The sequence below is a fragment of the Falco rusticolus genome, chromosome 6 (genome assembly GCF_015220075.1).
Source record: "Falco rusticolus isolate bFalRus1 chromosome 6, bFalRus1.pri, whole genome shotgun sequence".
Classification (NCBI taxonomy): Eukaryota; Metazoa; Chordata; class Aves; order Falconiformes; family Falconidae; genus Falco; species Falco rusticolus.
This window is the reverse complement of record NC_051192.1, coordinates 1,636,899-1,659,542: the sequence shown is the minus strand read 5'-3', so window position 1 is coordinate 1,659,542 and position 22,644 is coordinate 1,636,899. Positions and strand designations below refer to the sequence as shown.

Here is a 22,644-nt window from a genome sequence, read left to right as displayed (position 1 = left end):
TGAAGGGGGGAAAAAATTGAAATCTTTGTGAAACAGCAAAGACAAGACAGCCTGTAAGGCTGTGTTTCTGTTCTGCAGGTTAATCAAATGAAAAAGTTACTTTACTTTTTTTGGTTGCAGGCATTTTTGCCTTTGCTAAAGCAACTGTCATTCAAATAGTCTATATAGTTATAACTTTAAAAACCAAAATAACGATGCAGACATTCTTTTTAGCTAGTCGTATAGCCAGTTTCTGTTCAGTTTCCAATTTCCCCTCTAAGTACTAAGAATGTATATTTAATCCATAATTGAAAAGAAAAATGTGCCAGAAAAAGATATACATGATAGCTATTCAATATAGACATATTTTAACATGTACTTATTTGTCTTAATTAAAGCATAGCTTCAGAAGCAGCATTACAACACAATGTATTTTAATGGAAAATCCTTCATAGAAAGCATGTTGAAAAAGTTTCAGATCCATAGATGTGCATGATAAAACGATGATGCACTGCCTGTTCCCCAGTGATCAGGAGGTTAACCTTAATTCATCTCTTCCCTCCCTTAAACAGGTTCTGTGAGGAGGGCTGCAAATTAGCACTTGGAAGACACAGCAGGGAGATTAGCTTTAGGGAGGAAAGGACTCCCCACTCCCGCTCTTAGGAACCTCACCTGGAGAGTACATTTCCTTCTCTGCTTAAGCTAACGTATCATGCCTTCTTGTCATAAATGTTATTCCTGAAGGAGAAGTCCTCGCCGGCTCTGTCTCGTGATCTGCTGAATCATTCCAAGTGTGCAGCAGCAGAGGAGAGCAGTAAGGCTGTAGCAAGAGGGAGGCAGAAAACCGCGTAGGCTTTGGCCAGAAACAGGGATCTCCGTATGGTGCGTCCTGTGGGACCTCTTCATTCACCAAGGGAAGGAGGGTTCCCATGTTTCCTCTTGTTCACACTGGCCTGAGGAAGAGCTACAGCATTAGCCGCTTCCTAAGACACCCCCAAGGTACAGAACTGTGTAAGTACTGGCATCCATACGATGCTGCCTGACGATATTCATCTGTCTGATGATGTTCATCGGACAAACACAAACTACACCTTCCTCCAGCCTTCCTGGGTTAACAGTAAAGGTGACGTTCCACCTCCACACCACTCCCTTCCTACTCCGCTGCGTCTCTAGGTGATACTCAGGTGGTACCTTCTGGAGCACATCTGGAAGTAATTTTTGCTCATGAATTTTGCTCATTTTTCCCCTTGTTTTACCTCATTGACACAATCTTCTTCACCATAAGATGTTCAGAAAACTCTCAGGAGTCTGCTAATACTGGGGCTGAGAGGGTGAGGAGGCAAAGCAGTGTCACCCCCTACCTTTCTCAGTCCCTGGGGATTCGTGGCTGTTTGTCACGACTCAACTAGATCATGATCTTCAGAGGACTATATTGAGGGGTCTGTGAGGACAAAATTTTGTGCAAACTTCTACAACTACCTCTGAGGTCTTGCGAGACTTGGGATGAGTCTTTTCTGTAGGGCATATTGAGGTTCCTACCAGTGATACTGGGGCTAGCAGTTACCTATGTTGCGGCTGGGATCTTTCAAAGGATCAATTTTTATGATCTACAGCACCTTCAGCTCCCTTCAGATTCAACTAGATCTGACGGGACTCAGCACTGAACATAACACTTGCTGAAGGTTTTAAGCGATGAAGAAGAGTAAGGGTAGCCACTGTCCTACCTCGTAGTTCTGCAGTTTGGGTATGAGCGTACCAGGTTTCCTCAGTAAAGCTTTGGCATCGCTTTTGGTGAGAATGGACGCACTTCATCTGCCAGTTAACAAACTTTGATGCAGCTTTTAAACTATCCTCAGCAAGTGACACGTTTCCTTTTTCTTGCAGGTATCAGAGATTTGAAAAAGCATTTCTGCTAGCTGTTGACATAGGTGCTCGGGACCTGTTTATGGTGAGTCATTTCTGGAGACAGAGGCTATTGTCGGGATGTTAGTTGTCAGCTTTTGCGCACATTAAAATGGATCCATGTCATTTGCAGTCTTGGTCACATACTGAATACAGAACTACTCTACCTGGTTTGCCCTTTGCCATCATGAAACTTGTCAATAGGAATTGAGTCTCTTTAGAGTCATTGACATTTTCCCTAGCATGGCCTAAAGGCTATTCTTTATTTTCCAGGAATTAATGTATATGTTTTTGAACTTTCCCCTTCGTCATCTGTCTTGATGTGGGTGAATGTCATCTTTCACTCTAATAAGCTTATATGTTTCTAATCCATTCCTTAAGAAGTACAGCTGCTGAGTCCTGGACACAAGAGCTGGCCGTATCCTGGGGATCCTGAATGCTCTTAGTTTGTCTCTTAGGGTTTTGTGAAAAGTGACAAATTATGAACGCTTCTGCAGGTACTTTTAAAACAACAAAGCTCAGCAGCATCAACACAAGGGTTTTTAAATTTCATGCACTCTCTGCCTCCTCCCATTTAATTAGCTACAAAAGTAAAATTAACCAGCTCTTAAAAGGTCCTCTGTGTGAGCTCGGCAGGAGGCTCTTGTTTTATAAGATCTTGCACCACAATGTCACAGTGAGGTCAGATGGACAAAGCCAGCCGTGCTTTCCTAGTCTCTCAGCATGTTGCTGCTGCACAGCTGATTTCATTGTTTTCAAAGAAACAATAGGAAAGGGTCTTGTTGAAAAAAAGCCCTTTGAACGATTCGTTTGCTTCACTTTTTTGCATAATGAAGACATTCTGTTGTTTAAATTAAGCTTTGACACTAGATGTTAATATCATTTATTCCATTAAGTCACTTGCCCTGCTAGTTTGATCTTGATATTTAAATTGTATGTTAAATTACACAATTAAATCCTGCTTTTATGGGTTATGAAAATTCCCTTCTAATTATATAAAAAGTTGTGTGAACCTTTTGATGTGTTTTTCACAGCTCTAATCATCTGGCTTGTTCCATCTAATTAGAAAGATGTGAATACTGTGATAAACTTTTCTAAGTATGCATCAAAAGAATGTGATGGAAATGTCAGACTTTTAGGAAATTCACTGCATGTTTTATGTTTACTCTTCTCCATTTTTTCTCTTTTTATCTCATCTTTTTCCTTTTCCCTTTTTATTGAATGTAACTTCTTCGGTACCAATTTTATACCTGATCAAGCTAAGCACTGCGGCACCGCGTGGAAGGTTTAGACTGTAGCATGTCTGCGGCAGGTTGCAGCTGTTTGTGGTGGACTCTCCCACCGTACAGATCCTACATTCTCCCTGAGTGATTTCAGCCATTTTGGCAGAACAAATGACCCAGCGCTTGGCCTGCCATCTCAAGGGCCCTCTCTCATACGGTGAGAGCATTTCCTACACGATCTTTTTCTCTTTCCTTCCCTCCGCTGAGAGCAGGGCTGAGGAAGCAGCCCTGTCCCAGGGTGGGGAGCACCAGCGCTGGGTCAAGAGATGGGTGCGAAGCTGCTAACAAGGGGGAGGGACTGTCAGTACCTGGCTGCACGAGTGGTAACACATCCTCCTCTCAACAAAAAGGGTCCCCAGCTTTCTTCAAGAGGGACTTTCAGTGTTCAGAGAGAAATTAGCTCCATCCTTTCCTACTCTTCCTTGTTTTCCCTTTCCTCTCTCAACACCTACTTTCCGTTTCCCATCTCACTAACACTCTTAAACATAAATATATGTTTCCGCATAGTTCCTCCTGGCTTACATTACTGTGAGATCAAAACCAGTTCTATATTGTCCTCGTTCTGTTTGCATTACCGTTGAGATTCCTCAGAGCTTCCCCTGAATTATGCAACAAGCAGCACACACGCCGGCCTCTTCGGATCCTCTGTTAACTCACTGCCTTCTCTGGGGAAATGTCCTTTTGCTAATTCATCTTCTGAGTGAGGTACTGAAGAACGACCTTTATGGTAAGCTAACAGTGGCACTGCTGCAAGGGTACTAAGTATGGGACTCAAAACGTTGAAAGGTGCATAGGTCATAAAAAGTATTTCGTTGTGCCACGGTAATTTCTAGGGAACTGGGCTTCATTGCACCGAATGTGTGAAAATTAGATAACCCTGTTATCTAGATAACCCTGTTCCCTGGAAGCTTACAGTCCTTCTAGGTATTAGTATAACAATACCTACCTTGCTAAGCAAGGTTTGTGCATCCTTTCACTTCTGCTTAACACTGAATAATTTGTCTATATTGTTTATGTAGATCAAAATGCAATTAATAGCATACAACTTGACTTTACCTATACTTAAAGTATTTATAATTATGTGCAGTACAAATAACTGTACTGTTGTTTTACAGACCAACCAAATCCATTTATAAAAACTCACGCCACCTAATTCCCAGTTAATTTAATGGGATTTCAAGAAGCAATAGTAGACTAAAGAAAGATACCTGATGAAATAAGCAAAATGAGAAAGAAAAAATCTGTTTATTAAAAGTGAACAGAGAAGGAACAAAAATGGAAAGGACAGAGAGGAGCAGACAGAACAGAGGCTGAGGAGGAGCCAAAAGTTGAATACCCATCTCTGAGACTTCTAAGGAAATGTCCTATGTCTTGGAGAATTTATCCTGAGCTTCTCTTTCACCAAACAGGGCTCTGCAGCATTTCTGCTATTTGTTTTGACGTTGCAAAGAAGTTTGAGAGAATGCTGCCTGAGGGCTAATTTCTTTCATAGTAATGAAAAAGAAAACAAAAAAGACTTAAAAGTTAGTCCTGTAGCTATAGCGTCACTAGTATGATGCCATAACAAGACACACATACACTGCTGTGTCTCTCCGTAAGCTTTACCCTCACGTCACGTCTAAGTCCATCAATTATTATCATCTCCTACAAAGTTCAATAAAAAAATAAAACTGAAAAGGACATAATATCATGAACAACAGCTACATTTATTGGACAGTGACTGATCCAATCTGTGACAGAAAAGATCAAGCAATAGAAGGGTTGTTAGCCTGAAATCCTTTTGTAGTATGCTCCAGCTCTCAGCTGCTGAAAATTCAAAAGGCCATCCCATGTACCAAAGGTAGCAAAAAATGCAAGGAAAAGACACTTTAATAAAACTGTCAGATCTTGGGTGATACACTGATGAGGAAAGTACATGTTTCGAAGAAATGTTGGAATTTTGCCCAGAAATATCCTATAGACAAATGCACATCAGTGTTTCAAATGACTTCTGCTCACTGAGGGCCAGCTCTGTGAGTCACAAAGATGAGGGTAAAAAGGAAGTAGTCCAAAAAGTAATCAAACTGTTAAATGATAAAATACAGCCTTTTCGGCAAACTCCTGAGAAGCAGCTGGAATTTGTTTTTATTGTCACCATTGTTTTTGAAAGGGATGTGATCTTTGGACAGATGAATTCTTAGATAATTGTGTGGAAAGATCTGTAATGAATATTCAGCTAATTTAATTCTTTTTTCTTCTGTCTTTCTTTAAGGCACCCTGTAATCCAGTTTTCTTCTTTCTCTTTTATTTACTTTCTAGTTTCATTCTACTCAGAGAGTTACAAATTCTTAGAACCATCCAGTTTTGCTGTCTTATTTGAATGAGGGACACCTAAATTGCATCTCAAATTTTCTGATTAAGAGTTTTTATATCTGTAATCTTTTCTTTCTAAAGCTTGTTTAGAGATAGAGACAAGAGCAGTTTTAATTATTCTGACAGCAAATTGAGGAACCATGAAAAAAGGCACTTACCAGCCTACTGCTGCATCTTTATTTCTCACAAGGCCCCTGTTAGGTAGCAATGGATGTGTAGGAATTTTACATTTCTTTACTCCAAACAGAAAGCACAGGCAAAACCAAGTTCTCAAAGTGAGGTGTTTTGATACGCACAGTATGCACAACCCTCTTAACTCAAAGAACTTTTTCATTTTCTGCAGTTGTTTCCATCCCCTCCCCAAGTTTATTATTTAAAATTGCATTGAAGTATACAATACGTCTTAGTTCAAACTAAAAAACCTAGTCATTAAGCATCGTCAGAATGTATTTTGAATTAGTGAACACAATCTGCCTATACATTCAAATCTTTGTAAGTTCAGACTTGTTCAAGAGCCCTTAGGTTTTCTATTGTTATCTAAATAAGCTGACAATATCTATTGCTTAATCTTCATAGAAATCATACCTTGCTACTCAGGCCCTTTTCTCCTGACAACCATGTTAAACCTACAAAGAGAGGAAGTACAGAGTTCGCAACAAGTTCGTAACTCATTACTTTGCTCCAAGACACTTGCACATTTTTTAAGTCACACCTGTGTCTGAAATAGAAAATGTTGCTGTCTCCTGCAGACTGTTGGGATCCTGCAAGTCAGTACCAGATTTTCCTGCATAATCAGTCTCAGTTTCCCTAACATTTTTGGTGGTATTGTTATTGTTATTATTGATAATAAAAGCAGCATCTTTTTCTCCTAACACTATTACTCTCACTTTTTTCATCCAGCTTATCTTTCTAGAATAAGGTCACTTTTTCCTGTACAATTTTCTGTCGTGTTGATGAAGGTGGCAGTAAACTCACACTGAGAAGGACAGTTTCACCTGAAATCTTCTGCATTAGTGAGAATATAGTTGCTTTTATGGTATGCAGAGGTCAATATTTCCAGCAAGTACTCCTTTTCCCTTTAAATTCCTGCATGCAGATAGATTGCAAAACAATGGCCAGGACTAACTTAAATCTTTGGATACAAAATGTCGCCTTCAGCACAGAAGTGGGGAAGAAAGACTTTGCTGACTGTTTTGGGGTTTCCCTCACTTGTATTGTCACAGTTCATGCACAGAGCAGCCTGTGGCCGTGACGCCAAAGGAGAAGGGGGTTAATTATCTCTTTATTAATGGTCAAGGATGAAACTTGTCTTCAAGGGCCAAAATCAAGGGCAGTGAGGCTGTAATTTGTCACCAGGGTTATATTCTCCCACAAATGGTGCTGTCTGTAGTACACCTCAGGTTTTCACCTCAGACGTTAACATACAATAAAAAGCCTTGCAATTCAGCACGTCATGGTATGCCCCTGCAGCAGCCCTCTGATTTTTAACCCGAGATGAAGGACTAGATCCAGAGTATTGGCAACTATTCATGCTCAACAGCAACATTTTTTGAAAGCCCCTTGTTGTCCAAAAGGGACTCAGGAATCATGTCACCTGTGTTGGTTTTGAAACCCTTGAGCAACCATTGTTTCTCTTATTGCCTCCAATATCAGCACAAAGAGGATCACCATCACCTTACTCAAAGAACAGTAAGTGTAACATGACAACTTCCAAACAAAAATTAGTCCCAAAAGAGTTTTACCCCAGAACTCATGTATTAGGTGGAAACCTTAACACACTTCAAATAGGGACTGTCAGCCAGAAGAGTTCCAGTACTTCAGATCTGGTTTACACAGAGCCAGCTCCTATCAACCCTCCTTTAATTCATGTTGCACCAACAGAAGTTACCTTAAAGCAGACAGATTGTTTTCTTTCATACACTGAGTCAATAGCTCCACTTTTATCAGTGCGTGATTGGTCAGTGTTTTATTCAGTGCTGAATTCAATAGCACAAGCAAGATAATAAATTTGCATTGGGAGGGAATTAAAATGTAATGGTAGGTTCATCAGTTCCATCTGTGTTTGTAATCTAAATAATAAAAGAACCTCTTTCTTTTGAAAGCCCTTTTGTTACTCCTATGAGATCCATTTTCGATTAATCTTTTTTTTTCTCTTTTATTTCCAAAGGACATCCATTACCTTGCGCTAGATAAGGGTGAATTGGCACTAGCTGAAGTGGCAAAGAAAAAGGCTAATGACATTGATGCAGAATCAATAACTACTAGAATTGGTAAGAATTAATGGTGTTTAAAAAGCCCTTCTTGTTTTAATCAATACTTATCCTGTACAACACCATGTTATATTTGTAGGGGGGTTATTGTTTCAATTGCCTTGTTTTCTTTGAAAGCGAGACAGTATTTTTATTCATAACTAAAGAGGGAGGCTTATAAAAATACCATAGCTTTGCCTTTGAGCACCCACGTGAGGATTGTGTCAATGCAATAGCTGTGGAGCAAGAAGGATTTATACTGTGACTATATAGAAAAGTTCAGGCTGTACAAGCTGAACTGAGTGCAGGAGGTGAGGGGCTGAATCTGAAGGCCTGGTATGGCAATCTCATTCACCTCTAAATACTTGCTTGCACACACTGTGCCAATAACTGGAGTCACACCATGAATGCTTTGGCAGCGTTCAGATGAAACATGTACTGATGTGAACACAGGCTCAGATCCTGGCTTTAAAGTAACAGCTGTGCATGCAGTGGGATTCTTGCTGTTCCATAGGGAATATCAATGCAAAAATTGCAGGGTTAGACTGATAGCTTGAACACAGACAACTTTTCAGGCAAGTGAACTCACAACTCATTTTCTCCTTGTGTTTCCTCTGAATTGTCATGAAGAGATGTATGCAAATACCTAGAACATTCTGATTTCATGCCTGTAGCCCGAACCAAGCAGAAGGGGTCTAAGTCTAGGTAGCTGACCTCCAGCAGAGAGAAAGTAGGCAAAGGGGGAAGAAAGAACACAAAATGTATGTACAAAATATGCACAGTGCTATTTAGCTTGTTCTACTGCGTCTTTGAATATTAGAGGAAATCAATATTAGAGCTTTTGTCCTTGTCCCATGCCAAGAAGTAGAATGATTAAAGCTCAGAAGGAGTTACAAAACCTTTGAGACCTTGGTTAACGTAGGATTCTTTTAGAACTATGCATCTTGATGTTTACATAGCAAATGCTGTTCAAATACATAGAAATGCAGAGAGGCGGTATGTGCGTTTATGTGGCTATTTCTAGATATTGTATAGATCCGTTACTTTCAAGGCTATGCAATACAGTATCACCTCCTTCCCTCTCCAGCAGAATAGAAACCGAAGTGCCTGTCCTGAACTCTTTTCTTCAGGGTCTTTCATTTTCAAGCTGAAATCCCTTTGAGAATTTTTTTGCATCACAGCTGGGCCTTTGGTCAAGCCCTTTCACCACTAGAATTGCCAAAAATGACATTTCTTCAGGTCATCTGTTACTGGGCACTCCTTAAAGTATACAGTTCCTTCTCCCTTGCTTTCTCCTTTACTTTTTAGGTAGTTGTCCTCTGCACCTAATATGACTGAGATACCCAAGACTTGTATGTGATCATTATCTACTCTCTTACACTTAATCCAGAAAATTTGAGCCTTAATCTGTGTCTTCATTTAATTCCTTGCAAACTAAAGCTGTTACTAATCTCTGAAGTTCGGCTGCTTTTAAGTTTACTGAGAGCCTTATATACTATTACAGACATACATGCAAAGATAGGGATAGAGGAGAAACCCGAGGTGATCACAAATGTCTTACTTGCATGTCAGATATAGTACTCATGTTAGTACAGTTCAGTTATAAATGTGCAAGCACACAGTCTTGCCCTCCTTCAGAGCAGTCCTACAGTTACCTCTGTAATGCTCCATAAATATAAATTATTAAAGTCATTTTATATGATAAAGTCTTTAAAGTGTTCTCGTTTGCTGAATAATTAACTATCAGAATGATTTAAAATAATTTTCAATGCCCCTGGGACAAACTGTCACTGAGATTCACTCTATAAACAGTAATGAATTTGCATCCAATTCATTTTATATGAAAATAAACAGGGATCTCCCATGAGTTTGTTTCACTGCAGATTGAATCTCACCTTAAACATGCGAAATCCCAGCCACAGGTTTTGTTTTGTTATACTTTATTCCAACGTCCTTTCGTGATGATGTTTTTGTTTCATAAGCTGTTGTTAGCAAAAAAGTGTCGCAAGGCACAAACTTTATGGACCCAGTGAAAACAAAAAATAACAAGTGCTTTAGGTGTAAATTACTATATTTATCTAACATTTTGAGAGGGGGAGAAAAACTCATGCCAGAGCCAGAAGCTTTAAAATGCAGTTTCAAACAAGTCTCTGCCTCCCAGGCGCAGTCTTCTTCATCTCGTCCCTGCTCTCTGGGGCTTTCAGCCGCTCAGTTTGTGGAGTCACGTTCCCGGAGCAAACCCCAGACTTCTTGAGCACCCACTTCAGGCTTCTACGAGAAGGCTGCATCCTCAGCAAACAGAGGCAACAAGATGCAATAAGTGCTGCAGGTCCCAAGTTATGCTGAACAACTCCCTAGATCACATCAGGCCTGTCTACAGCGTATTTAATATACATATTACAGTATTTGGTCCTAAATAGTACAAATGTGGATCATTCTCGTATATCAACATCTGATGATATTTCTTGAGCTAGCCCATCCCCAAAACTTAGCTCAACACTATTTGAAATTTGTTATTTGAAAATAACATGAGTCAGTGCTCCTGGCTGATTCCCAAGCCCTTAAGAGTGCTCCATCTTGCTCCAGATAGATTTAATTTGTCAAGATATTTTTGTGTACAGGGCTCACTTCAAACATAATATATTTCAAACTCAGACTTCTGGAAAAGTTTCAAGCTCCTACAAATAACGTAGAATGACAATATAATTTCAGCTGAAATGTATAGATGTCATCCAGAGTTCTATAAGCACTGATAGATTCCTCACATATATCAAGATTTGTGTCAAGATAAAACAAAAGATAGATTTATTATTTTAGAATTTTCTGAATTTTAGCTCTTCTCTGTTCGTCGTCTGATTTTGGTTTGCTATACACCATTTTGAAGAAGTCACCCTCAAAGCTCAGAACATCTGGGTGCATGGGTAAAAACACCTGTAGCCCTTCAGAGCAGAGTACCTTGGTGAGAACATTGCTGAGCAAGATGAGGTGTCAGGTACCTGTTCCCAGCTATGGTTTTGGCAGAATCAGCTATTTTGTTCAACTGATTAAAATCTTCTAAAGAAAATTATTCTCCTAAGATTTTATGTTTGACAGCTTGTGAAAATGCATCTTGAGGCATGAGAAGATTGAAGTAATGGTACCGTTCATCTCAGAGTCTTCATTAGCTGTCTCCTCTTTGCCCGCTCCCATTTGATCACCAGACCAGTGACCACAGATATTGTGGTTTCCTCTGCCAAAGATTTTCTGTTGAATTATTTCTGCAGAAGATCTATGAGCTCCTTAACGAGGTCAGGGAGTTCTCATTTAGCCTTGCCTAAAATATATGCTGTGCACCTCATTTTGTTTGATTAAAAGAAAGAGGACTCTCTTCAGTATCGACAACATTTATTATAATATTATAATAAAAGTTCTGTTTATGGGTGTAACCTGGCATATACACTCCTGGAACAACGTTGCCCGTGGTGGAAGAGCGCGTCTGTTCGGTGCTGTAAACTGTGGGTTGCTAATGTAAAACTTGAGTTGCAAAGAACTGACATGGCACAGCCTGTTGGGAAATGCCATAACTAATGATGATCACGGAGGTGAAGAGCTCAGCCTTTCAGACATCATTGCTCAATGAATATCCAACGAAGAGCATATGTAGTCAGTGTCAGAAAGTTTCCCAAGGCCAACTTCCAACAAATTACATTAGGGCCTAGCAAGATGATTTTAACCTTCAAATCAATAGCTTTCACCCAAAAGGGATTCGTGTTGTGACAAGACAGATAACTGCTGCGTGGTTGAAAGGCAAATTGGGAAACCTTGTATTGCTACTTAGAGTTAAATTCAGAATATTAGTAACACCAATGTTTAGGCAACATTTCTAACAGAGATATCTTAATAAAAACACTGATGTTGAGATAATTGTATTGTACAGAAATGCTAGATGGGATTGACTAGCGTTTTGGTGGTTCAGTAATGTCTCGTGAAAGCACTTGAGGTTTTTCCACTTAAATTTGAACTTTAAAACATTTCTGGAAATATTCCATAACGTTTGCAAGTGAGATAGGAAATCTTATCAGTTCTCACAGAGGCTGAGGTCTAGTTTCCCACACTGTTCATAAAATGACATGCAAAATATAGGGCCCTAAATGTTTCACCTTACTGGCAAGGGACATTGCCGGTTTGAACCTTAAGTGGAGAATTTATTAACTACTTCTTAGTTCTGTCATAGTATTCTATATGGAATGGCTTACCTGTTCTTTGTGATAATTAATAATGACACCTTATAGTGTTTTGTCTTCTGTATGGTGCGCCTGAGACGCCAGCCTGGTCTTGCATACAGTCTGCCACCTCCAAATCACTTGTGATTTGCTCAGATCTTCCTCTATTCCTGATAGTCCTGGTAAGCCCACATGTATTTCAAGGCCAGGTTTAGAATTGTCCCCCTGTTTTTGTAACCTTCTCTGGCCCTGCGTTAGCCTGGTTGCTAACATTTGTTCCTCTTCCGATCCATAGTGACTCATCTATCAAGCAATAGGCTTCTTCCTTACCCTCCCGCCCTCTCTCTGACACTGATGACAAAGCCCCTTCACTCCCTGCGCTTCCTTGGCACACACATCTTTCTCTTGCTATCAGGTTTCAAGTTAACTGAGAATCTTAGCCTTTTATTTCGGGGCATGGTTTTTATTTCACTGCGTAACATGTTTGTGGCGTGCTTAAAAGGTATCATCCAATACAGAGGTGAGCTGTGATCTGGAAAGACTCAGGAGACGCTGTTTATGCTACAGTTTTTTGGAGCTCTGCTCCTTCAGTTTAAGTGTTAGATCTCCTATTTATTTACTTAGATTTTCGGTTTAAGTCAATCAACACCTCTGGAATCAAATCCTTTGCTTTTATTTTGCTAATAATGTGACTTTTTCCCCAGAGAGCCAGAAGAACATTTTTTAATGAAAAATGTTTTTAAGTATGATTGGCAGTTAACCTATGGCAAGAAATTAGTTTCCACAAGCACTTTTTTAATTTTGTGCCACACAAGATGACTGTCTTTGAAGATCCATAGTAATTTGAAATTATTTAACTGTGCTCATGTGTACACACTCCGGCACACATTAAGCCACACACGACATTTGATACAGAGCCCGCTAAACACAGCGAAAGAATTTCTGCCATCTTCAGTGGGCTTTGGATGCAGATTTTAGCAAGTAACAGGCTCATGTGAAGGCCTGGCATTACCAGAACCCCTGCCCTCTACAAAAAAATGACAAAAAGCCTGGTCTGGAAGGTTGCTGTCCTTGATGTAGGCTGCTTGAGGCCCCTGGTTTCAGGAGGAGCCAGTGGTGCCCAGTGCTCATGGCGTGGAAGCCTATTGCAGTGGTAGCTCTGAATTCATGCCCTGGCATACCTGCCTCATTGGGAGTGGAACAGTACATTCCCATACAACTAAGTGGATCTGCTGAATCTTCTTCTTTATTCTGATGTTTAGCTTTTTCTTAATTACATTTTTAATTTTCCAGCTAGTCGTGAGGATTTTACTCTATTGAGAGGTTACAGGCACTGATTGTTCCCCTCCTTGTGTTCTTTTCGAGAAGTGGAGTTGTTTGTTTTACTTAAGGTCTATAGTAATGCCAAACTATTTTTGGCTCCACCTCATCTCACCTCTCCACTTGCTTGTGTCATGATGTCAGTTTTGATCTATACCTTCTCACTGCTAGACAGCTTTGCCTAAAGACATAATCCTCAGCTCCTAATAATTATAAGTACATCAAAGGCTAGCTGGTTTGCTTAGCTGCAGAGGTCTACTCAGAGATCTGTGTATCTTCACTTGAAAGAGATTTATAGTTTTGTGTCAAGCTTTAGAATAATCATGGCATTCCATTTCCCCCCCCTTCTTTATCATGACATTCTTGCCCACGTTAGAACATAATTTAAAAAGCACCATTATATTCCTAAAATGAAGACAATATTCTCCTTTAATATTTTAATTGTAATGATCCTCCTATTTTGTTGTATCTATCAGCAGTAAAATTATACCCTATTTAACACAAAAAAGTCTTTCCAAGAAGTCATAGATTAACCATTTTTTGCCTTCATTTTAAATGATGTGACGAGTACTAAAAAAGAAAGAACAGTAAACGGAAGAGCCAGCTTTAGGGGGTTATATTTTTTTGTATCAATAGCCACATACTATGACTGGTTTATAAACAAAAAAATTACAGTATTTCCAAACTCTGAAAATTGAAAGGCGTTGTCTGTTTCTGATCTGTATTTATTCTATGTACAATTAGGTTATTGCAAGGGATGTGAGGTCTCTCATCTCAGATCTTTCCAGTATATTTCCACCATATCCCTATAACCTCCAGTAAAGTTCATGCACGTACACAGTAGAGAATGGATGACACTAATTACCAAGTAAAGAACTTATTTTCTCAACATATCAAGAAGTAAGTTACAAAAGTGAAAACAATTCACAGAGATGTTCCTTGGTTGAGGTTGTTACATGATAAAGAGTAGTTGAGCATAAAAGATCTCGAAGGGATGCCCATAGCATGCCATTGCAGTAAAGAGAAGCAAGTCAGTACTCAAGTATCCGTTGACATTGCAGCTAGGAATTTAAGTAGGAATTTAACTTCTCAGCACTGATTCCACAGACCAAAGTCAATTTAAATAAAAAGCACACATAGTTAAAATAACTGTTGAAACAAACTGTCAAAGAAATTGATGCACAGAAAGTGTCTTTGCATGGAGACTAAATTAATACCTTTCTGGGAAATATGTCTTAGCCAAATACAATTTATGCATTAGTCAAACACAAGTTTTTCTTGCTCAGTGTAGGATACCTGGATGCAATTTAATGGCCTCTAATTCACTGTAGGTCAAACTAGTTGATTTACACTATAACATTATAGTATAATATTCATATGTTCTGGATTCCAGTCTTGCCTACAGCTCTGTGAAAAAGCCCCTGGTAAGTCTCCCATTAGCTTCAAAAGGCCCACATGTAGGCTAAAAGGCTGCAGTTAAAAAGCCACATAATGTATATTCACACATCTCATAGTATGCACGTGTGTGCGTACATAAGTGGGTGTTATATTTACACATACACAGCCAAAATCTGGCCAGTCATAAAAATAGCTCCAAATCTGAACACGGGCACTAGATTAATTAATACGTATTTTTATTTTGCTTCATGACATCAGCAGCCACAGAACCCACTGCTGCTTTTTTTCTGAAAGAACAAGAAATAATCACAGCAGGAGTTGTTTTCATAATTGCTGTAGCTGGCTGAGAGCTGCGTATCTGTATGTTCACGGTGTGTCAGAGGCATGTTTGTCTCGCACACCCTAGAGCCATCCTTGAGCCTCTCGTTTTCTGATAGGGAATTCGCCAATTGCATTTCTACGCACTGAAAAGAGTTGGCAAACACATATTTGCCTGGCAGTTGGTATGTGTTTTGTCCTGTTTGTTCTGCGTAATGTAACGTGATGTGACAGGCTGCAATTCATCACATCAGTGGTATGACAGCAGAGGAATTGGAAAAGAGGTATAATGGTGGGCTGATGCAAGGTGTCCATTTAACGTTCGATTGTAATATTTCAGTGTTAAGTCTTTTTATAATGGCCTACTGAAGAATTATCCCCAGAATGTTCCCCACGTGGGTGAGTTTTAGAAGCAGTGATCAGGTAGAGCGTAGTCAACATCCAGAGAAGGCTGTAGATTCCTGTGCTCAGAAGGACCAGCTCTTGTAAATAGGAGAACCTTTGCACGTCTGGCTTCTGATCAAACAAAAACCTTGAAGGACTATTTATGTATTGCCTCCACTTTCACTACGCTTCCCAGCCACACCACAGGCTCTTCCGTGGGGATGCCATGGAACTGCCCAGGGCAAAATCAGAGGTCGAGGCTGTTTTCCTGCAAAGACTCCTGCACAAGAGGCTGCTTGACAGTTCACCCCTGAGAAACTCCCGCAACAAAAGCCAAGGTGTTTGATGACCTGATGTTCGTTCTTGTTGAATGCTTGCAGCCTAACAAAACCAAGTTCCCTGTTAAAATCCTGTCTCAGGGCTGGTGACATTCTAATCAGGGTATCGCTGAGGAAAGCAGTGGGGAAAAGCTCAGCAGGGCCCAAGAATAAGCTTTTCACCCATTGCTGTTGTCAGTCTTGCACTTTCTGAAGTGCTAGACTTGGCCAGAAGAAAGGAGATGGGCTGTTTAAGAAAAAGTATTGGTGAAAAACTGATCAACAGTGCCTAATACAAGGCAGTAAGTACAGCCAGAACTAACGACTTTTTTTCTGCCCTCAGCATATACTCTGTATTTCATTTCAGCTTTTTCAAATATCTTTTCCCTAAATATCCTTCCTGTTAGTTAGTCTGTACCGAGACTTATTTTTACTTTAAATCTCAGTGCCATGAGACTGCTGCGACTCCTGAACCTGTGCATGAGTAATATCTGCCCTTCAATAATATTTTTCACAGCGTTCAAGATACCAGAAGTCTTGAATCATGCTAGATTTCAGACCGTAAAATTCAGTCTTAAAAATAGATGGTGAGGCAGCATTGGTTATCTCTGCAATGCTGATGTTATGAAATGGAAAAATATTGTAATATGACGAAAAGATATCATTAATAATAGCTTATAAGCGTGTGTAGTGATCACTTTAATTAGTTACTTTCTGCAGGTACACTGCCAGAGTCCCACCATTTCATCTTTACGATAACCAAAGACGCAAGAGCCACTTGCTTTCTGCCTCCTGCCCTCCCAGCCTGGCTGTAACGCCCGCCCTGGCCAGGAGCTCGGGCTGCCCAGCACCCCTGTCCCTGCTTCTCCTCTGCCCTCTTGGGAGGGCGCAGCTTCCCCACCCTTGCCCACATTTAAAGTGATCCCTTTCAAACCTGTCTGCAAGGCCGCGGCTGGTGCCAGCGCGGAGGCTCCATGCTCTCGAGAGCAGCCCGTGGCAGGAGTCACCAGGAATTTCTCGCCGCCCTTCACCCGTGGTGGCTCTGGGCTCAGCTTTGAGTCCTTGTCTACCACAAGATCAGTAAAAAGTCAGGGTGTAGTTCTCACATAAATTAGATCCCATGGATTAAGCACTTAACTGATCGTTTTAAAATTTTTGCTGTAAAGGAACGTGGAAGACAGTATTCATTCCTGTAGAATTGTGTTAAAAACCCATGCATGACTTCTAGTTTTCTCAAAAATATAACATCGTTTCATAACAGCTGCTGGCTTATGTTTTTTCCTTCCTGTAACCTAACTTCTGCTACGACTTACTATGGTTATTCATACACCTCTGCTAAATTTAGTCATTTCCTTTGCTGAAAATACCCCCTGAAGGTACCCAAACACACCTGAGGCGCACCAGATGAAGAGCAGGTGCTGGGGCCATCCCAGAGACCTTGCAGAATAACCCCAGGACATGATCTTACGTCACCTGGAAGCGTTGCTGCTCCTGAGCCATCGGGAGCCTCACGTGAGCTCACCGCCAGACCGCACCACATAACCCATGGAAGGAAAAATTTGGGACCAGTTCTGAACTTCTCCTGAATCATCATTTGAAGTTCATTGCTAAATTTCACCACACCTCTGCCTATATAATGCAAACCTTTATTAACCAGATGAAAGATCATGGCTGCAATTAATTATTTATTTTACTATATAGGATGCATTATGGCCAAAGGAAAACAGCTACAAAGTGCTTACCTTAGACCCTCGCTTCTAGCCACCAAATGGCGAGATGTTTGGCCCACAGCCATGGATCTGGAGCCTGTGTGGGCATAGTCTGCTGCAGCGTAAGCCCAGATCGTCCTGCTGACTGTGCTGCTGTTGCTTCTTAGGTTTGTAAGGGATAAGGGAAGAGTTGGGACCACAGTACTCTACTCTGATCACCGGAATAAACAGAATTTTAACAGTAAAATATTCTGGAAAAATTCCTTGTTTCCTCAAAAATCCCTGAAGGAAGCATGAGCTTATTTTCATATATCATTATCAACTACACCATCCCAACCTATTCCTTTGTGTGTCAGAGAGCTTGGCTGCCCACTCATTGGGATCAGAAACAACGCAGCCCGTCAGGGTCTGGAAGAATTGGACCTTCCCGGCCATCACCAGCCTACTGGATGCGTTTGGCCAGCTCATTTTAGCCTGCAGTGCTCTTTTTTTCCTTTGGGGAACACTGTGTGAGCTCTCTGCGCCAGGCTGCCCATTCTTACGGCAGCATCCGAGTCCCGCGCCGCAGCCCCTCGCTCTTGTGCTCCTGCAGCACCGTGCCCTCAGCTTCTCCCCACCGGTGGCGTGTTTCCAGCGCTGCCCTCCCAGAGGATGACCACACAGCCAGGGGAAGTCCTTTTTCTAAGCTCGCTTATTTTGTATAATTTGAAGGCATTTTTACAATATAGGGCAAAAACAACCCCAGGGAAATCAGCCGTAATACTCTAGTTCGTATCTGCCATTAGGTGTCAGTGTGACAACAACCATCATACACAAAGGGCTGTTCTGGGGTGTGCAGGGGTACCACCCCATCCTCAACTTCTCCTTTTCGTCTCAGGGAAAATGCAGCATGCAACTGAGAGGCAGAAGGTTGAAGAAAGCAAGAAACATTTTATTTCAGGTTTTTCCATCACCTAATAGAAGTTATTTACTAACAGATAAGCCTGTCTGCATTTCATTCAGTGTGTCTCAGGTTCCTGGTGCTGCAGTTGTCAAAGAACTGTAATATTTACAAAACCAGGACAAGAGCTTCTGCACACACTGATCTGATACCCTGTTTGGGGGCGAAAGAAACAGTCAATACTATTAGTAATTTGCTGTCTGCAGGAGGTAAACTGCTTTGCCCATATGCAAATGTTAAATGACTCATCTGAGTTGATCCTTGCTAATATCGATGCTTACAGTTGGGTCCTGCACAAGTTGGTTAAAATACTCTATTAGAAAAACAACTAAAAGTTCCACTCATTCAGAAGAAATGGGTGTAAAGACTTAAAAACTAGTTTTAAAGCACTTTTTGTGTCTGAAATGCTACCTTATTCTGGTGTATCAGTGGTATGCATGATGAAGAAACATGACATACGTCAAGGAGTTTGCAGTTGTTTTTAAACAAAGTTTCAGGCACTTCCCAAAATGAGATGGCAAAGGTAGCAAACAGGTTTTGGTTACATGGGAGTTTTGAAAGTTAGTACAGTTGTAAAATAAAAATCAGGTTGGGGAAAGAAAGTATTTACAGAAGGAAGTTAATTTAAAAAATATTCTTAAGTTGCCTCTAGTATTGAGACTATCTCAAGTACTTGTATATTGATGTTTACATCTTGAGTAGCACCATGCTGCTGTGATAAGCATCTGAGCGTGCTGGCTTTTCTTTTAGCTACTTCCAGTTTTCTAGTAACTGCACGACACAGGAGTGGTTAGTCCTAAGCGTGCACCGCGCAGCCCAGAGTAATGCCGGCCAGGGCAAGGATCCTCAGGTGCCATCTCCGCTACAGTTCCCTGAGGTGGATAGCTGTAGTTCTCTCTGCCACATCAAGGACTCCCAAAATTTGGTAGCCCTGCCCGCATTCAGGTTGGGGGTGGGGAAGGAAAAGTCTCATGTGCCAATTTGACCTTGTCTTTATAATGGATAATTATAGGCATTAGGAACAGAAAAGATGCCTGATTAAATGGCTCCAGCCACCTGCTAATGCAAGATTGTGAAGTAATCCTTGACTATTTTCATATTAAGAGTTGCCACGATGATGTTCTTCCACTCCTTATGCTACTCAGCTTGCTTAGAAAGCTGTCTCCTATACTTCAGTGTACTTGCATCCTTCCACTCTTTTGCTTTGTACTGTTCCAGTTAGCACTGATCTTTATAATGGTACTGGTGGAGGCTTGAAAGTTCCTGCTATCATGCACATCTATTTTGGCTTCAGAAATACAAATTAAACTGCTCCTTATTTTTACATGTGGTTTCAGGCCAGGTTCTTCTCCTTGTTGGTGGTGCAGAGGGTGCAGGCGAAGATGCCGGCTGGGCGGCGGTGCACAGCTTGCTCACATGGCGCTCTCACCCAGAATTAGTTTAGGTGTGTCCGAAGGTAATTTTGCTGATTTTGAAGCAAAATCATCAGTAGTAGATGACTGTAGACCTGAAAAACATCAGTAGACCTGAAAGCAGCAGAGAGCTGTAAGCCTGTTGTAAGCTGAGCACTGGTCTTGCAGAGGGAGTATTGCTCCAGGCCGCTCCTTAGGGATCAGAAAGGATCAAGGTGAGGATTGAGCTCTGACTGATCCCTTCTCCCTGCAGTGGGCCGAGTTCCCATCTGCAGCCTAAACCAGTCCAAAAACATCCCACCAAACGAAAAGCGCAAGGAAGAGTTTCCACCTGAAGTCAGAGAAGAGGCAGAGCTGCAGCAGTAGCTCAGGAAGACAGTAAACATCTCTGGGTGATGCACGGCTGGGTGAGGACTGGTGCTGGCATGCAGGGAAAGAAAAAGATTGCTGCAGCGATGCAGGAATGTGGAAAGATGCTTTGTAAGGGCAAACTTTCCCTATTGAACATTAATTGCTTTCCATGGATAATAAATGCACTTTGAGCAATGAAAGGAGTGGCTGACAAGCAATGCTGTATTCAACAGATATCAGAGAATGCAGACCAGGTTAATTACCTTCTCTTAAAAAAAAACAATGTTTTTTTTTCTGAAAAGGTGAGCATCTGTCTGAGACAGAATCTTATCTCCAGACTCCTGTTGTCTACTTCAATGAGAAGAGGAGCAAGAAAGGGAATGGAATGGGGCATTGAGGGGACTCCAGCAGGAGCCATGGTGATTTTTTTTCCCTGGCATCAGCCATCAGCTTTTTGCATCGCTTCCCATGGATTTTCCTCCTGGTTACCTTCAGAAGCACAGGCAACACCGGGAGCTGCCCACAGCTCCCTCCAGGGCTCTGAGCTTCCCAAGCGGCATCCGCAGCCGCTGCTCCTGCTGACGGAGTTTATTTAAATAGGCAGGGAGAAAGTATTTGTGTTTGCAGAAGGCAGCACGTAGTGTAAACTGCCTCCATGAGGTTAAAAAACCCAACAAACCACTCTGGTATTCATGCCAGTCTGTAATTGAAGGGTACCAGTCAGATGAAGATCTTCCCAGGGAGTGGAAGGAACAGCCTGGGAATGAAAAACCTGCTGTTTTTACAAGGTTGCATTTCCCCTTCAAAACAGCGTACGAAGCGTAGTGTTTCCCCTTCCCAAAATTTTATATTTTCCCTCTAAATTAGTCTCTTCTGATGGTCGGGGGTGGGAAGGAAGGTGTCAACCCCTCAGCTGGGGTTTTCAGATGCCGATAGGGTCACATCGGCTTTTAAAGCCTTTGGGCACCTGCCATGCCCGGTGGTGTCAGCCAGCCTGGCCGCGGGGGTGACGGCCGCTGGACCTGCCCCTGTGTCTGCTCCGGTGGCTTTGTTAGCCACACCTTTCTTGTAAAGTGTTGGTCAGGGTGCTCCGGAGATGGTTAAAACAAGACGTGCTCTAATACCCCAGCTTCTTTTATGTCCTAGTGCCTTGAGGTACATTTAGAAAATGCATCCAAGTTTTATCTCCTGTCATAGGATTTAGCCGAGAGACACTGAACAGAGCACTGGGCAAGTGTCACTGAGAGAGCTTAGCAGCAGGATGTCAGTATGCATGTTGTGGGTGTGCATAGATGTGTGCCTGCATGTGCAAACACACAACTTGCATGTATACACATCACTCTAAAGTTTCAGACTTTGTAGGTTTAAAATAACGTGTTGGTTCCTACTGTGTAGTGTTTTCTGTCCATTGCACCGGTGTTGCTAATTTTCTAAGCAGATACACACGCATACACCCAGACCCCATAAAAACTTGGCCCTCATTTTATGTGAAGTTATGAAATTACTTATCCAAGTAATTCCTGACTTCGTATCCTAATTCTGAAAGCACAAAAGGTACTCTAGAAAGTCAGTATTTTTAAAGGGACTGAAAAAACCATGAGCACTTTCAATGTTGGTACATGGAAAGCTAGCTCCTGTTAAACTCTGAAGGTATTAAGCTCATTGATGTTGGAGTAAGTTTAGTCTATACAACCTTCCAGCTTGAGTAACATTTTTTTCTGTGAAACCCACTGACTATGAGCACATGAGTCTGGCAGAGGCCAGAAAGCAATACTGTTTTGTAATTTGGGCTTTATATACAGATAGGAGTCCCATTTTTCCATTACTTGGATTAGGCAACTAACTGGTCCCAAGTTTTTCTTCATTAAAAGAAAAAGAAAAAACCTCCTTTTAATAAGTGTGTGCTTCACACTTTCAAACTTCAATAGCATAGAATTTTTCACTTGATCAGAAAGCTGATTTAATTTGCTGCTAGGTTAAATGTTAAAGGTTTCAGTCTTATGACCATGAATTCTCAAATTAAATTCAGTGCATTGCTTAAATTTCTAGCTGCAGTGCATTTAGCCTAATTGCTTTGGTAAGTTGGGTGCTTAGTAACTACTACTCTTCTGAATTTTCGTCTTTAAAGGCGAGCAAGGAAATAAGCCTGAGGGGCACAGGTGGGCTAGCATGCTCTTTGGGATTCACCTGTGGGGTCTTTGGATATCCCTTCCAGTCTGACCACATCCTCAGACCATGTCTGATGAGGCTGTTCTGCTGACAAGGGAGAGCATTTAAACACCTGTAGCTTTTAGCTATTTAAGCCCAAATCAGGTTTGAAGCAACAAGAAAGGCTGAGCAAAATGGTTCAGATTTCAGTCAGTTGTCAACTAAATGTGTGCACTGGGCCTTCAACTATTCGGCCAGACACATCTTGATTGCTTCGCTTTTGTTTTCGCCCTTGGAAAGTTGGCTCGATAATACCCTGTAGCCAAAGCAGGCTGGGCTGGGGGGTGCGAGGGAGAATTAACAAAAAACAGAGTTATATT

The 22,644-nt window shown here is 41.3% G+C and overlaps 1 protein-coding gene across 3 annotated transcripts in view; it reads left to right on the top strand.

Annotated features, from left to right (window-relative positions):
* The window catches only part of LOC119149897 (WD repeat containing planar cell polarity effector), a 154,683-nt gene that overhangs the window by 106,116 nt on the left and 25,923 nt on the right, over nt 1-22,644 (top strand). For all 3 annotated transcript variants that reach the window (XM_037391769.1, XM_037391771.1, XM_037391772.1), the window contains 2 exons: nt 1,864-1,927; nt 7,684-7,786. In XM_037391769.1, coding sequence (XP_037247666.1) covers nt 1,864-1,927; nt 7,684-7,786 — 167 coding nt within the window. The remainder of the gene's footprint in view (nt 1-1,863; nt 1,928-7,683; nt 7,787-22,644) is intronic.